Source organism: Diceros bicornis, chromosome 23, assembly GCF_020826845.1.
Source record: "Diceros bicornis minor isolate mBicDic1 chromosome 23, mDicBic1.mat.cur, whole genome shotgun sequence".
Lineage (NCBI taxonomy): Eukaryota > Metazoa > Chordata > Mammalia > Perissodactyla > Rhinocerotidae > Diceros > Diceros bicornis.
This window is the reverse complement of record NC_080762.1, coordinates 6,031,969-6,049,343: the sequence shown is the minus strand read 5'-3', so window position 1 is coordinate 6,049,343 and position 17,375 is coordinate 6,031,969. Positions and strand designations below refer to the sequence as shown.

At 42.3% G+C, this 17,375-nt stretch overlaps 1 protein-coding gene across 1 annotated transcript in view; it reads left to right on the top strand.

The window, feature by feature from the left end:
- Window positions 1-2,386: 2,386 nt before the first annotated feature.
- The window catches only part of ENPP1 (ectonucleotide pyrophosphatase/phosphodiesterase 1), a 65,357-nt gene continuing 50,368 nt past the window's right edge, over window positions 2,387-17,375 (top strand). The window contains exon 1 of the mRNA XM_058566260.1: window positions 2,387-2,641. Within this exon, the coding sequence (XP_058422243.1) occupies window positions 2,387-2,641 (255 nt within the window). The remainder of the gene's footprint in view (window positions 2,642-17,375) is intronic.

Here is a 17,375-nt window from a genome sequence, read left to right as displayed (position 1 = left end):
TAGGACTAAGGATGGAACATTCGTTGTTAACCTTTGCACAAACCAGAGAAATTGTGTTGCAATCCTATGTCTCATGCCCTTGTTGTACTTTGGAGTGGGAAGCTGTCCCTCGGACCATTTGGAATAGAAACAAGACCAGGCAAGACTTCACTACAGGCATTGCCGTGCCCACTGCTGAACAATATGAGTGCCATACTCCAGCCATTTTTACTCCTCCGATTTCAGAATTTCAACTGGATTTTTATAGTTACCCATAAAAGTCCCAACTGGCACAGGAGAAGCAATGAGCATAAGGCAGAGGCCACATCCTGATGGCCTGGTTGCCAGGCCCACTCTGCAGATGTGTTACATTTTGTTTGGCTGTTAAAGTGTTTAAAGAAATTGTTTTTCTGAGTTTTGTAGACAAAATTTTGCAATCTGGAGAATTCACACAAACATCTAAATTTCCTGTTTCTCTTGAGAAATCTCTCTGGCCACAACGGGCACACAATAGTGCTGAGTGAAAGCTGCACTCTATAACAGGGCGGGCAGTTCACCTGCAGGGTCCGCCTCACTCATCTATGGTCCTCACGATCCCTTGACCTTTGAGTTTGTGACCCTGCACCCTGTTCACTGATTTTCCAATGGGTGAAGCGTTTACAGCAACTCCTTGCCTCGGGATGCAGACAATACACTGATGGCATTTGTTCTGTCAGGTTCATAGCCTCTTTGGAAGGTCTCTGCTGAGTCGCTTTCAGAAGTTCTGACACTCATTTGATCAGTCTCCGTGGAGCAAATCTTTGCCCTTGAATCTGATTTTTGGAAACAGTTAAAGGAAAATTTGGAGCCAAGTTTGGGGTAAAAAATATGTGTGACTATGAAATAGTGAAAACCTGTTTCTCTTGGGTGGTTTGTAAGATGACTCACAGGTAATTAAAAAAAAAAGCTCAATAACACTTTGAGGGATGGCCTTTACTCCTTCCAGCTGTTAGTTTCCCTTTCCATTGAGCTTCCATAATATCCTATTTGTGACTCCATTCTGCAGAGATGACTTGGTTTAAATTTTTTTTTTTTATTGCCTTCGCCCCCTTCCACCAAACTGAAAGCCACTTGGGAGAAACATACTTTTATTCATCTTTGAGATGCTATGCATAGTTGGAGGCCAAAAGATTGAATTGATGGATTCATTATTGAACGAATGAATGAATGAGTCAATATAAGTGGAAAGCATCCCAAGCCGACTATTTTAAAGAGGACAACACACACTCTAACATCCATTCTCATTTTTAAAAACATTTGTACATATTCGTGTAATCAGAATGAGTTGACAGTGAATTGATTTTGGATTGTACAACTTCGCCTGGTCCTTGTAGTTAGGCCCGGGTGCTGCGAAGCAGTTGAAAGTCCCTGGTTTCCACTTGACAGGCATGACTCACTTCACTACACGCCTGTGATTTTTCTAACTGATGAGGAAGGGAATGTAAAAGTTGTAGAATCAGAGGTGAATCAAAACCCACCGAGAATTACGGCCCACTGTTCCCGTCAGTATCAGATTGTGGTAGATTGTCTGATATAGCTAACCAAGTGTCAGCGTCACCTCAGGATGGCGCAACGCCTACACTTTGAAGCCTTCAATGTACAAAGTCTAAAAGGACTAATTAAATAAACAAATTAAAACGAGAGCAGCGACAAATACCCAGAAACCACACAAAACCGTGAAAAACTACACATCCCTTATATGTGTAAAGCCAGATATTTTAAGGGTGGATATTCCTCTCAGATTAGCGTAGGCAGTGGGTGGCAGGGCTTTAGGGAATTCTTGTCCGTTTCTACGTAGGAAAAACGATCGCCATCCCCACGCCCCACCCTATACTATCTGCACGTCCATCCAGAAACACAGGGTCAGGTCTGTCCTGACCCCACTCTCCCGCCTTCCAGAAGCTGTGCAGCCTGGGCGGCCGCGTCCTTGTCCTCTTCCTCGTCCCGCGCTATCTTGGGGCCCCATGAGCTCATGCCCTCTGCAGACTCTGCATTTCCAGTCCTGCCCGCGCCGCCAGGCCACGCAGGGCGATTCCCGCAAGCGTTCGGACGGTGCCCGGGGCGCGAGCAGCGGCGGCTTGGAGGGAAGTTCAAGACGCGCCCACGCAAAGGACCCAAAATAACCGATACGCCGAGTGCCCGAAATCAGACAGGAAGCCAAATAATCCTGGCGTTGGGTTGCTTTCCCCTCCCCCGGAGGGCGGGGCGGGGGGCGTGGAGCCTGGGGGGGGGGGGGGGGTCCCGCGGGAGGGGCGGAGCCAATGGTCTGGCGGGGCGGGAGGGGCGGGCCGGCGGGCCCAGGAGGGGCGGGGCGGGCCGGCGGGCCTATTAAAGGCGCGGCGGGGCGGCGGGGCCGAGCCGGGCCGCGATGGAGCGCGACGGCAGCGCGGGCGGCGGGAGCTGGGGTGGCAGCGACGGGGGCGGCGAGGGCGCGCGCGGCTCCCGGGAGGACCCGGCGGGGGACGCGCGCAACCCGAGCCGCGGCCGTGCGGCCCAGGCGCCCGGGGACCCGCAGGCGGCCGCGTCCCTGCTGGCCCCCATGGACCTGGGGGAGGAGCCGCCGGAGAAGGCGGCGCGCGCCCCCGTGACCAAGGACCCCAACACCTACAAGGTGCTCTCGCTGGTAGGTCGGGGCCCGGCCGGGAGGCGGGAGGGCGCGCCCGGCTCGTGCGCCCGAGCGCGGTCAGCCCCGGCCGGGGAGAGGCCGCCTCTCCGCGCCCCCTGCGCCGCCCCGCGGGCCTCTGCCGGCGGTGTCCGTGCGCCTCCCTCGGCTCCCTGCCCTGTACCTGGGGGAGAGCTCCCGCTCCCCTGCATCACTGGTGCTTATAAGGGCCTGTTCCCGAGCGCAGGCACAAAAGTGTGCTCTTGGGAAATACCACCTCTTCCCCCAGACGGTGCAAGGTTTTCATGGGGGAAAAATGACCAGCCCGAAAGGTGGGGGTCTTAAGAAGGACCAACTAAGTGTTTTTTCCCTCCCCTTTTTGGGAGACTCTGGGTGCCGTATTGATGACTTTCCTTGCGTGAACTGATTCAGCTTGCAAAGATTTAACAGAGATCCTGAAGTTTTATCAGGAACTTTAGAAAATACTTTCTCCTTTGGCTGTGTTTAGGAATTTCCTTGCAACTGTTCACAAATTCCGTCAATCTTCATGTTATGTCAGTGTGATGAAACGGTTATGATTCTTTGTCCACTCTTTTAACCATAGGCCACAGGGGTTTTTATTGCTAACAAAAGTCCCCGTTATTCCTCTGCTGTTTTGTTATGACAGCTGCAGGATCCACAGTCAACTTTAGGAAATGTGGGGGTTGATTTTCATTCTGGATCTATGGTGGGAATTACTGGACTGAGAGAAGCCTGGGTCCGTGGTTTCATGGCCGTTATTAATTGCAGAGGCCTTGTAGAACTCTCCCCAAACCTCATTTTCTGTGTTAAAACCTCAACTCCTTTGTGCGTTGCATAGGACTATCTTGAGGATCAAACGGAACAATGTCTATGGGGAAGTAAATCGAAAACTACAAGGAGATGCAATCATTTTTATTGTATTATATGGAAGTAACAGATTTCTACGCATAGTGTATCCTAAAATACTTTGTCACTTACATATTATGATTGGACATTGCTGGGTGGAGAATATCTTTTCTGATTTTTGAAATCTTTTTCCTTTCGTAAGCATTTCCCTTTTCACTGTATTTTGGGTGTCATGGAGAGGTTACAATACTTTGAGGAACTGACATTCCTAAAGAGATGGTGTCATGTACTTAGTCCTTAAATAAGCCTAAGGTTCAAAGAGTAAGTATCCCAAATCGTAATGTGTGTATCTCAAGATGTATTTTTGCATCATATATCACGTTTGAGTCTAGAACACGTGATATTGATGAGAACTTAGTTTTGTCTATTGAGTCACCTTTTTTCTTTTTGTTCATGGGAGACCTTAGCTTTTACAACAGGGTCACTTAAATTATTTAGTATCAGTACTTGCAGTTGTTGAGCATACTACAAGGTATTCAATAATTGTACATTGAATCAGTGTGTAACTCGAATGTGAAATCATTTCTAAATGCCTGTAGTCTTGAAAGGTTGCTAAATTTCCAGTTGCTAAATTCAGCTTTTAAATCTTTTCCTTCTCAGTAGCTATCAGCACAGGTCTACCTTTGGGACGTGCATTTCAGTCTTTGTCACCTGCAGTCAGCTGGTCAAACAGCATTGTTATGCTCTGATGCTGCACCCCTGGGCATTTGACACGAAAGTGTCTCGGGACTGACTTCCACAAGTAGGACAGTCTGGATACTTTCTATCCCGTAAGGTGGGGCCTTTTGCTGTAACATAAATTGAATTGGGAAGCATTCTTACCTCATGTCTTTTTTTTTTTTTTAATCTTCATTCTGGTTTATTTATTGCCAGACCGAATAGTTACCTCATGTCTTTTGGTGAAATAATGTGGGACATTAATAGACCAAAAGTCATTGCTGTATTTTTGAAATTCTTAATTAATAACTGAGCTGAAAGTGAAACCTCTTACCCATTCTTCTTTCCCTTCCCTGCTTTAATACCCTTCTTCCCCCCAGACCTTCCCCAAATGATGCACTTCCGAAGGGAAAAGTCTCCAAAAGGCACTTGACAGTTGGTATTGAAGTTCTCTGGGACATGTCTTCTAGAAAGGAGCTGCAACGATGGAATTCCATTTTCAGGTTAAACATCAGCACACTTTTCATAAAGCTGAAGAAATGGATGAGTAATTGCATCTGGGGTTGGGATTACTAGAGGCGGACCACTGAGGTGGTCCTCAGCCACACGGTTTCTATCTAGTGGGATAAACCCAGCAGTTGCCTTGCAGACAGATGATCAGTGGCGGTATGACTTGCGTTCTTCTGAACATATTTCAGGTAAACCTGGACGATGTAGGTATGTGCGAGTGGATGCAGAGGGAATATGTTGCCCCCCTTTCGCCCCTCCCCAGTGTAGTGTTGATCCCAGGGGAAGACCAGCAGGCTCTGCTCTGGGGCTTTGGGCCCTGGAAGTGCTTGTGCCTGGACCCTGAGCCAGACCCCGGAAAACAGCCAGAGGGCAAATCCAGGTATTGGTCTCTATATGCTTCAGTGGACGTGTTCAATACCGGATGCCTTTCCTTCATTCCAAGTTAAGTTTTGAACTGAAGTGCCAACCTCCACTGAGGTTGGACTTGAAGATTTATTTGAAATGTCCTTCTTGTTCCTGGCATTGTTTTAAAGGACAGGGAATTTTCAACCACATTGCAATACATTCCTCCCTTCTCTGCTGAGCCCTTGTACAGGATTATTTTGTGTTTGTGACCTTCTGCTGTGCTTATGAATACATATACCCGTGTATGTGTCAAGGCCCTTGTGTGGGGGTGGTGGTGAGTGAAGATTCCTTTCACTTTTAAAGGAAAGAGTTTTTTGTAAGTGGCAGAAGTTGACCTTGTTTATCAGAAATTTGGATATGAAAATGATTAATTCTGTTAGCTTCTCTCCAGTTCCTCTTACAACACATTATCTTATCTCCAGAATACAGCCTGGAGAATATTCAAGATAGTTCTCTGCTCTTGATTTGACTGGGAATTCACATTGCTCTTTGGTTTGTAAAATTTAATATCCATCCAGCCATAGTTTAGCATTTTCTTTCAAAATGACCAGAGCATCTTAGAGGCCAGGGAAGTCTACTGTTTGCCCCTTATGGTATTTGTTTCACATGTTCTAATAAAATGCACCAAACATTTCTAGGAACCCAACAGACCGTTGTGTTTACTACTGGACCCAAGACATTGCCTGACGCTCGGTGTCACCTTTTGGTTGAATGAATGAGTGCCTTGTGTTTTTATTTAGCCTGAGTGACACTTTGACTTGGAAAAGGGCAAGATGGGAAGACTGAATACACAACCAAAGACCCATATGTCCAGTTGAAGGTCTGGAATCTAAATACAGATGCACTAATAGAGGTGACACTTGGGTGTAAATTAGGGATAGGATTAAACTGGGATCTCATTGTGTTAGCGCAGGGGTAGATAGAAGAGGCAGTGAGTGAACTATAAACAGAGGTTCCCAGCTAAGGCCATCGTGCCTGAGAGGCCAGACAGGGCCTCCTTGATAACTTGGGTTCAGAATCAGGATCTAGCCCCTGGGCATCCGTCAGGTTCAACAACCCACATGTGGCCATCTGGCAGGTACAAGTGAGGCCTGCAGTCCTGCAGGTGCAGATGAGAGTCTCCCTCACTCCAGGGCCTCTTCTGTTTAGGTGACTTTGCTGTCACACCTCAAATTCAGTCTTTGTGGCTCTTGTAGGGAACTCTTTTCTCCAGTGTTGCTTTCTGTTACTTCCTGTCATATTCTGGTCTTTCTCTCTCTCACCTTTTATATCTCAGCTATGTCCACTCCATGTAGTCTCTCTCTCGTGGATACGCAGCCACCCTTTACCACCTTTCTGTTTTCTCTTCTTTTCCACTCTTTCAGTTAACTCTGGACACTCAGTTTTGCCGTCTCCTGCCGCATCATTTCCTAATCTTGACTCTGGAGAGAATCCCCAGTGGCCATGTTGAGAGACCTATGCATTCTGTGTAATAAAGAACTGGGACCATTAACCTTTTTAGAAAAGTTACAGAAATTTTTATCTATCAGCATCTCATCATCCTCCAGCTAACTCTTTTTCTCAGATATCAGTATTAAAGGTCAATGAAAATAGTTTTATATTCAATTTTGTTTTTAAGTTTGGTAAATTCCATTGTAAAATATTTGTGTGATTTTTAATGCAAAGCAAATGTATTTCATCTATATTATGGGCTTTTTGGACAAGCCAGAAAACTTAAGTGTGATTTATGCCTTTTTTTCTTTGGTAGGGGGAGAGGCATGTCAAGTTGCAAACAACTTAGGAATAAATAAGCTTTTGGAATACAACTTGTAATTAGAGATCTGCCCCTGGTTAAAATAAACACGCCTCTGCCAACCATGAAATATCTCCCAAACAACAAGAAATAAACAAGAAACCCTTTAACGGTTGAGGTCAAGGCAGAGCCTAGATGACTCTGCTGAGCCTGTCCTGTGCTGCAAGAACCGGTATTCAGAATGCTGACTCCAAATAAAAACCCTTTGGCATCATGTAAGATCCAAGTTATGTATTTACCAAGAAAGTGTAATAATATATTTGAAAGGGCTTTTCAAAAAAGTGACCATAATGTTCTGCTAAATATTAACTAGAACATTCAATTTCTTGAGTATTTTAGTTATCTGAAGTTGAATTACAAGAATTAAGATAACATCTATAGTATTTTTCCTTTTATTCTCCTTTACTTTTAGTTTTTAGAATAAGATTTGGTGGAAATGCAGGTGGTAAAGTTTAAATGATTATCATTCACGTAGTGCTTTGCAGTTTTAGAATGCATTTTCCCATATGTTCTTAACTCATCCCCAAACATCAGCAGCTCTGAAATGGGAAAGCATGGTGACAGTCAATCCTGCTTTACAGATGAGGAAACTAAGGTGCCCGAGGTGGCAATCAGGTTTCTTAAACAGTGTGCATAGGAGCCACCTGGGAACTGTGGAAGACAGATTCCTGGGCTCCAGTCCCAGAGGCTGTGATTTAGAAGATTTGAAATTGTCGTGGACTAAAGTCCCTTGCAAATTCATGTCGAAGCCCTAACCCCCAATGTGATGGTATTTGGACATGGGGCCTTTTAAAGTAGTTAGATTTAGATGACATCATCAGGGTGGGACTCTTAGGATGGGATTACTGGCCTTCTAACAAGGGGAGGAGACAGACGGCATCTAGAGCACATGCTCCTTCTCCCTCCCCTCCACCTCCTCATCCCCTCCCTGCACCCCCTCCCCTTCTTCCTCCCCCAACACAGGAAGGAAAGGCCCTCTGCCAGCTAGGAAGAGACCTTCACCAGGAAGCCAACTGGCCAGCGCCTTCATCTTGGACTTCCGGGCCTCTAGAACTGTGAGAAGTGAATTTCTGTCGTCAATGGCATTTTGTTATAGCAGCTTGAACAGACTAAGATAGGAATGGAATCTGAGAATCTGCGGTTTTTAGACCAGCTCCTCAAGTTACTCAGATGTAGTTGCTTCATTTACTCCACGTCTAGAAACAGTGGCTTAAATTTATAGGCAAAAGTCACACCGTTTGTAGGTAGAAGACTGATCACCAACAGGACTTTTAACTACAGATTGTTATTTGGAGGAATGGCTAATGGCATCCCATTGTTATGCCTTTCATCAGTGTGAAGTCAATAATCATGTTATGAGCTTCCAAAGTGTACAAATTTTGGGGAAAGTGACTTTCTTCTTCTTAATTTGAGTTTCCTTCTTAATGCATTTTAACGTGTACTGGAATAGGAAAATAGAGAGTCATGATAGAAAATCTTTTTGGAGGGAATGAATTTTCGCAAGCGTATCTCGTGTGTGGATTTATCATTTTCTGACCATATTTTAGAACTTTACACAGATTTAGGTGTCTAACATTCTATCACAGGTGTGGTTTAAACTCTTAAAGATCATTCTGTCTGGGTTTTTGGGAAATATTCCTGAGAATGTGGCTTGTTCCTAAAGCTGATTTCTTTCCCCTGAATAGCATTTTGGCATCAGTGAGCCCCTGGAGCCCGTGGTCTCTCCTGGAGAGAGAGAATGGAAAAGGAACTCAAGTAGTTTCTTAGGATGCTATTGTGCAGCAAAATAAATACAACTGTCATTGTGAGATTGTTCCAGATAGAGTCTCACATTGCTCCAGAGTACCTTTACATGATTATGGATAAATATGTTTATAGGCAAAAGGCAACACAGGTAGAACAAAGTTTCAGCCAAAATATTTCAGACAGGGGCCAGCCCTGTGGCATAGGGGTTAAGTACGCGTGCTCCGCTGCTGGTGGCCCTGGTTTGGGTCCCAGGCGCCCACCGACGCCCCGCTTCTCCGGCCATGCTGTGGCGGCGTCCTGTATAAAGTAGAGGAAGATGGGCACGGTTGTTAGCCCAGGGCCAGTCTTCCTCAGCAAAAAGAGCAGGATTGGTATGGATGTTAGCTCAGGGCTGATCTTCCTCACAAAAAAAAAAAAAAAAAGAAAGAAAGAAAAATATTTCAGACAGCATTTCTCAAAGTGTGGTCTGGGGAGTCCTTAAGAGTCTTTCAGAGGGTCTTCAAAGTTCAAACTGTTTTAACAACAGTTTAACAACTGTTTTAAGTAAGACATTATTTGCTCTTTTCCGTGTTGGTGTTCACACTGGTGGTATCAAAGCCTTGGTGAGTAAAACTGTTGGTATCTTAGCACGAATCAAGGCAGTGGCTTCAGTTGCACAAGTAGTCGTGTGCTTGCAATTAAAACAAAAGAAGCCAGTATTTCTTAAAAGTATGTACTAGGGGAAGTAGTAAAAATGTCCTTGATGAAGCAGATTTCATTAAATCTCAACCTAAATTGCCTGCCTTTTTAGTATTCTGTGTGACAAAAGTTGAAAGTATGCATATAGCATATGCTATATATGCATTATACAGACACATCATTATATACACATACATGTTTATCCATATACACATTATACATATGCATTACATACATATACATGTAATGCATAGATGTGTGTTATACATATACCTATACATCTGTTACATACAAAGTACCATTGTTTTCTGGAGGAAAAGCTCTTGTGCTGTTGTTGGCATCGTGAGCTGACCTAGCTACTTTTTTTCATGGAACACCATTTTTATCTGAAAGAAGACCCGACAAACTGGTTATTTAGACTTGGGCATTGGCATGCATTTCTCAAAAATGAATGAAGTTAGCTTGTCACTTCAAGGAAAACAAATTAAGGGACCTGTTGCCTATGATAAAATCTGACCTTTTAGGCAAAAATTAGAATTTTGGAGCACTCGTATCTGCCATTGTAGGCTTGATAGCTTCCTAATCCTTAAAGACTTTTCTGATGAAATCGATGGAGGTAGTAAGGAATGTGATTTTCTCATAGGGTGTAATGACATGTGTCAACCTTTGGAAGAACTGTATAGCTCAGTGAACCAATATTTTCCAAAAGACCAGTGGCTGATTTACAAAATCATGCACGGATATAAGTGCCATTCAAAGTGCAAGACAGACTAATGGATTTTAATGTAACAATATGAAAAGTTCAGTAATATTATTGCAACTTTCATGTTGCATTTTGCCTTTAAGAAATTACCACTCGTAGAATTTTGGTGTAGTTTTAAAGAAGAATGTCCACAACTATCTGAAAAGCCTTCTTAGAGTCCTCACTAATTTTTAAGAGTATAAAGGGATTCTCAGACCAGAAGTTTGAGAATTTTTTTTAAGGAAAAGTGTGCATTCAATATTATTTTAAGAACTGAGGGGAGAGGGAAAGAAGAATAAGACATATAAAAACAATCAGCTAGTTACAACAATTACGTCTTTATGTATGTAGAGTTCTTTATAGATTTCAAAATACTTCTACATCTGCTACCTCATTTGGTCCAAACCACAGCTCTGCCATTACCCCCATGTTAGAGATGAAAAAATCATGCTCACAAAATTTGGAAGACTTTCCAAGATCACAAAACTAATAATTCTCTTAATCTCATTGCTGTAGTTTATAGACAAATGGTTTTGAAGTCAGACAGAATTGGATGTAAATCCTGGTACTGTTATCAGCTGTTTGAATGTAGGCAGATAACTTAAGTTTCCTGAATATCAGCTTCCACAACCATAGAACAGAGGTGAAAAAAACATGTTAGGTGTTAGGAGAATTACATTAGATAATGCATACAAAGTGGCACATCGTGTGCCCTGAGTGGTTGTTTTTCTTGTTATTATTGATAAGCTTCAGTGTGACTGCATTTTTTATTTTTCCCTGTTCAGAAGATATTTTACATCCTTGCTACCCAAAGTGTGGTCTGCAGACTAGCATATCAGTGTCACCTCCTTGGAACTTGTGCAAAGTGCAGAATCTTGGGCCCCACCCCAGACCTGCAGAACCAGAGTCTGCATTTTCACAGATCCCCGGGGATTTGTTGGCACGTTGAAGTTTGGGGAGCAGCGCTCCATAGGGCTGTGAGGTGGTACAGAAGACGCACCAACCTGAATTTCTTTAGCTGGGGTTCTAATCAACCCTTGTTCTCCTTTGACTTCATACAGGATGCTATGATAAAAGAAAAAACACTACTAAGTGTTTCTTAAGGACCCCAGCTGTGTTGGCGTTGGGTTGAAATGGTGCTGCTCCTGGTTGCTTTTGGCCCCTCTCCTTGCTTGGACCTTCCTTGCTAAAGTAGCCCATTGCCCCTGTCCTGCGTCACGGACTCTGCCCATGGCCTCCTACCGCCCTTCACGGTGAAGTTTCCCTCAGGAGCCTGCCTGTGCTCTCTTTTGTTTCTGGCATTTGAATTGCCTTTTCCTGCTCAGCCCTGGCTTGTCCTTTAATTGCTCTTGATTGCTCTCAGCTCTGCCAGTCTTCCGCCTTTGCTGTGATCCCATAACATTGCGATGTTCTTTGCAGTTCAACCAGCCGATCATCAGAGTATCAAGTAGATTTCACTTTGCATCATACCATCAATAGAACTCTTTAGTTCTAAGTTTCCACTGCAGTACCTTCTCAGCAATCTACAATCTACTTAACATAAAACTAAAACAAAGGAATCTTACCCCAGGGCATTTTCAGGTGGGGTTGAATCAGGTTAAATGTCCTTGGCACAGGGTTTATTCCATAATACTTCGTCCGCCAAACACACTGGCTTCCTATAAAGTGCCACCCAGCAGCATTTAGATTAGGATCTTCTGGAGACTAGGAAACAGGTGAATGATGTATATTCAGGTGGGAAGGGTGTGGTTTAGGAGCATTATGAATAGGCTGTGTCAATCTTGTCTCTTTTTGGATTAACCAGAGAAATAAGTACAAAACAACTTCTACTTGTACACTATTTAAATACCTTACTAATTAGCTCAAAGGAAGTAGATGTGAAGAATGTTGACGTATGAAAGACTTTATACATTTGTCATCTCTTGGAAACTTTCAAAGAAAAAGAGGACATTGATTTTTCTGGGATGATTCCGGCAAAGATCTTGAGAGACAGGGGTCATGTAAAAAGTCCTGCAGTTGGAATCACAAGAGTTATTTGCCATGTGACCTTTGAATGGTTGCTTTGCTTCTCTGAGTGTCTCTTTAACCATAATACGAGGGGTTGGGATTAGGTGACTTTCTCCTGGATCTAAAATCTGTGTATAGAGAACTTATAATATTTTCCTCTTGTTATAAAAATACTGCCTATTGCAGGAAGTTCAGAAAATGCAAAAAACTGTAAAGAAAATAAAGATTGCATTCTTCTCCTTATCTGCTATTTAAGTTTTGTTTTTTTCACTCAACTCTTCTATGTGTATGAATCACTTTTTTAACAAAAGTGCGATCGTACTGTGTGTACGCTTCCCTTTTCTTTTTTCACTTATATTCCATTGTGAGGTTTTACCATTGCTGGACAGCTTTTTAATGCACCTTTCACGAATAAGATTTTGAGACTTATTTTACTAACCTTAGTTGATGGGGTAATCTTTGAAACCATCTCTACTCGTAACTCAGGCATAATCAGTCCCTAAGAATTTATTTTTATTTTTTTAGTAGACGTTTTCTGTGTTATTCATTCCTCACCTGCATCTCTCGTGTCTCTTTTTTATGATTCGCTTATTAGTTTTCCTAAACTAATGACTTTCCTTCCTTACGTTTCCACTCAGAATTTCCCAGAGACTGCCACAACGTACATGGGACAACGTGTGCTCCTAAACTCAATCTTTTTTTCAGACTTACTTTTCGTCACTCGAGTAACAGTTACCACTCGAGGGCTTGGCGTGAACAGTTCCATCCATTCCTAGCAGCCTGAAGGCCTGGGACGTAGATGTGGGGCCGTTTGTTAGCCACCATTTGTCAAGCACTCAGAGTGGACCCCTGCACGTAGTCAGTGGATGTGAGTGTTGTTGAGTAATACGTGCCTCTATTGAGTTGACTCTTGTCAGAGCCCATGTTAAACGCTTTATCTCCTTTAATTGGCACAACGGTGTGAGGTAGGAGGGAGCAAACCTGTTGGGTGGTGACTGAGTCTGGTCTGGGACCCACACGTCAGTGGGACTCGGTGTCCCATATGACCTATAGGGCATGCGTATGTTATATGCAGAACTTGGATTTAAGATTTTGAAGGCTCGGGCATTTTTCACTCGACTTCTGCACACAAAACATTCCTTAGCTGCTCTTTGGGTGCATCTCCCTGTCCCTGAACCACTCTATTGCCGCTTAATCATATAGAGGCCACAGGCTTGGTGGTTAAGGGCCAGACTGCTGGAGTTGAATCCTGTGTCTGCCAATAACTGCTGTGTGTCCTTAGGCAAGTCCCTTAACTTCTCTGTGCCTTAGTTTCCTCACCTGTAAAATGGTGATAATAATAGTAGCTACCTCATGAGTATTTAAGGATTAAATGAATTAATATTTGTAAACTAATTATAAAAATGCCTGAGAGATAGTTGATGCTAGATTAGGGGTTATTGTTATTGTTATGGTTAGTAACTTATTCCACAAATATTTATAGTTCCTACTGTGTGAGCAGTCCTGTGCAAGAGACTGGGGACTAACTGGTGACAAGGAGAGACTTACTCCCCGTTCTCATGGTCCATTCCCACAGGACCAGATATTTACCCAAGAATCCTACAAGATTGTCTCATGTTGCAGCTGTGGTAAGTGCTGCCTAGAAACTGTCCACAGGGCTGAGAGAGAGCAGTGAGGAGGAATTGGCTCAGTCACAGAGATCTGAGGAGGCATCCCCAGGGAAGTAATAGGCGAGCAGAAGAGGATTCTAAGGGGAGGCAGTGGCTCGTGCAAAGGCCCTGAGATAGCAGGGACATGGTCTATCCCAGAGTGGGGGAAGGCCAGGCTGGCTGGTGTACAGACAGGTGAGCGATGGTGACGGGGCTGGAAAGGTGGCCAGGGGCCAGGTCCAGGCGGGGCCTTGCAGACCATCTTAGAGATTTTGGTTTTTGTTTTAATTGTAGTTGGAAATCACTGAAGTCTTTTTCTGTTTGTTTGTTTTTATTTCTACTTTTGTTCTTCGTGACAAAATCTGATTTACATTTTGGAAAAGTCATTTTAGCTCTAGTGGTGGAAACAAGTTAAAGAAAGCATGGTGAGCGTAGAAAGCATAGTCCTGTGTTTTCACTTGGCCATTTCATAACTACTTTCTCTTTTCTGCTAGAGTTTAAGTACCACATGTCGCTATCTAAATTAAAGTTTACGTTAGTTAAAGTTAAACAAACTAAAAAGGAATTGAATTCCTCAATCACACTAGCTACTTTTCAAGTGCTCGGCAGTGATATGCTGGTTGCTGTCCTACTGGGCAGCACAGACGCATGGAACAAATTATCGTCTTAAAAACTTTTGTGACGTAGTGCTCAAAGGTTGTGATAAATGTAGGGTTTTTCTACTTTTATAGTTCTTCCGGCAAGTAATAATGAAAATGTACGTAGAACAAATGTTCTTTGTTCAAGAAACATTTGTTAGAACAAAATAAATTGCTTGAAAGGATTAAGTTGTGAATGTTCTTACAAAGATAATTTTAAGATTCCTTATCCAAATGAGTGATTGTAATTAAGTGGACTTAAGGCTAAATATACACATTAAAAGGTGACACATTTATGAAATGATGTTGCCTCCTAAATTATACACCATGTATCCATCCCCAGTTTTTGAGTTACCACTGTAACTGTGAGGGAGTAACCCCTGGGTCTTTGCAGGAAGTAAATGTCATTTGTTATCTCCCTGTTATCCCATTTCCTCTTCTCAGGAAGAATTACCAAAAATCCCCTGGATAGTTGACTTTTTATTGTCTGTTTCCACTGAGCCCGTTCTTCAAGAATAAATACAAGGTGCTATAGTCATTATGTTCCAAAACTTATTTCAGGAAAAAAAAAAAACATACAGAAAGAAATCCCGTAAGCATAACTGAGCACGATGTTCTTTCTTCCCCTTTGTTTCCTCTCTGACCTGCCAACTTTGCTAAGTTTCTCAGATTTTCCTTGTTTTTGATGACCTTGACAGTTCTGAGGAGTCCTGGTCGTAGATTTTGTGGAATGTCCCACAATTGGGAGTTGTCTGATGTTTTTTCTCATGATTAGACTGGGATCATGTGCTTTTGGGAGGCAGCCCGAAGAGGTGAAGTGCCATCTCAACGCTTCATATCGAGAGTCTATGCCGTTAATATGACTTAATCATTGATGATGTTGACTTTAATTGCCTGGCTGAGGTAGAGTTTATCAGGTTTTTCTCACTGCAAAGATACTCCTTTTTGTGCCTTTCCATACTGTACTCTTGGGAAGGAAGTCACTATGCCCAGCCCACACTTAAAGAGTAGAGAGTTATGTTCCACCTTGACAGGGGAGTATCTACATAAATTATTTGGAATTCTTATGTACTGGAGATTGGTTTATTCTTCCCCACTTATTTATTTATTCAATCATTTATTTATATCAGTGTGAACTCATTGATATTTATTTTATACTTTGGCTTATAACCCAATAATATATTATTTATCTTTTTGCTCAAATTGTTCCAGCTTTAGCCATTGGGAGTTGGCTCCTGTATCCCTTTCAGATACTCCCATCATTGTGTGTGTGTGTGTTTAGCACTTCCTAATTTTCTGATACTACAAGATGTTTCAGGCTCTTCTTTTCCTATTTTTTTCCTAAAAGTTTACTAATATTCTTGATAATCTAAAACTAGTAAATATGACCAAAAGTCCGCTTCTCCACCTGAAAATTGGAAGTGGACTTATATAAACATTTGTGCCTAAACTCTGTGCATTTACCAAAGGGAGCAAAGTACGCGTCACACACTCACATCTCCATATCACTGTGTGGAGTCGTTTTCAGGCATTTCCCTTCCTCCCGTAAAGTAATGAAGAGAAGACCTAGGTCGTTACCTCTGAATGCAGCTGTCCAGTTGTGTACTCTCAGCAGAGTCAACTCTTAGATTCCTTCATTGATCATTTCACCTTGGGAATGATTTTGGCATAAAATCTGGGAAAGAGAGAAAAGCGAGAATGTTCGCTCTTGTGGTCAGGGAGCCGTATTTGTTAGTACTACCAACTTGATAAATTCATCTCTGTTCAGCATCTGGTCATCAGCTCCATAGACTCAAAAACCAATGTTACTGCAATAAACAAAAAATTAAAAAAAAAAATAATAAACTCTATGAGAAAAACCAAAAAAAAACCAAAAAAAACAAAACAAAACAAAAAAACAAACAAAAAAATCTCTCACGGGTTTTGATGGGTCAGGAATTCGAGAAGGGTGTGGCTGGGCGGGTGTGATTCAGGGTCTGTCATGCTGTCATGCTGTTGCAGTCAGATGGAGGCTGGAGTGGCAGCAGCAGGGAATGGAGCATCTAGATGCTAGCCAGCATCTCTCTCCCACTTCGTGGAGGTTCAGGACCTCCCCACATGCTCTCGATGAATGGGATGGTTTGGGCTTACTCACAGTGTAGCCTCAGAGTAGACTACTTCTTACTTGGGGGCTGAAGGCTTATAATAGTAAGTATTCCAGGGATGGATGTACATAATTTTAAAGTAATTGGATAGGATTTTATATTGTTTGGGTTTACCATAATGTATTATATTTAGTCAATTGTTTATTAACAGAAATTTAGGTTATTTGCATGTTTTTGCCATTACAAATAATGCTACAATAAATACATATCTCTGTATGGATATTTTTATGTGCTTATGTGAAAGTTTCTATCAGATAAATTAATAGATTCGGAATCGCAGGAGTGCAGGATATGTACATTTTAAATTTAGATAGATTCATCTAAATTACCTTTTAGAAAGAAATTTATGTTTGAACACAGTGTGGAAGCACCTGTCACTCCTTACATCTTTGCCAACACTTGTAATTATCAGTCTTTTTAACATTTGTCAATTTTGTTGGGTAAAAAAGGGACTCTCTGACTTATGGTTCTTTGATTTTTAATGAAGGTGAATGTCTTATATTTTTATTAGCTGTTTTATTTCTTTAAATAGCTAGTTTATTACTTTTGGTATTTTAAACTTTGGGTTATCTTTTTCTACTTGATTTTATATGCTCATTATCTATCATGGACATTAACCTTTTGTCATATGTTGAAAATGTTTTATCCTAGTTCCCTCCCATTCCAAGTTTTCATTTCGTAGATGTTCTTTTTTTGGTTTTACAGAAATTCCTAATTTTTATGGATTCAAATGTATCAACTTTTCCATTATAATTTCTGGATTTTGTGTCAGGCTTGTAAAGATGTTTACCACTCTAAAATTATAAAAATATTTGTCCATCCGTATTTTCTTGTAGTGATTTCATGTTAAACCTTTAAAT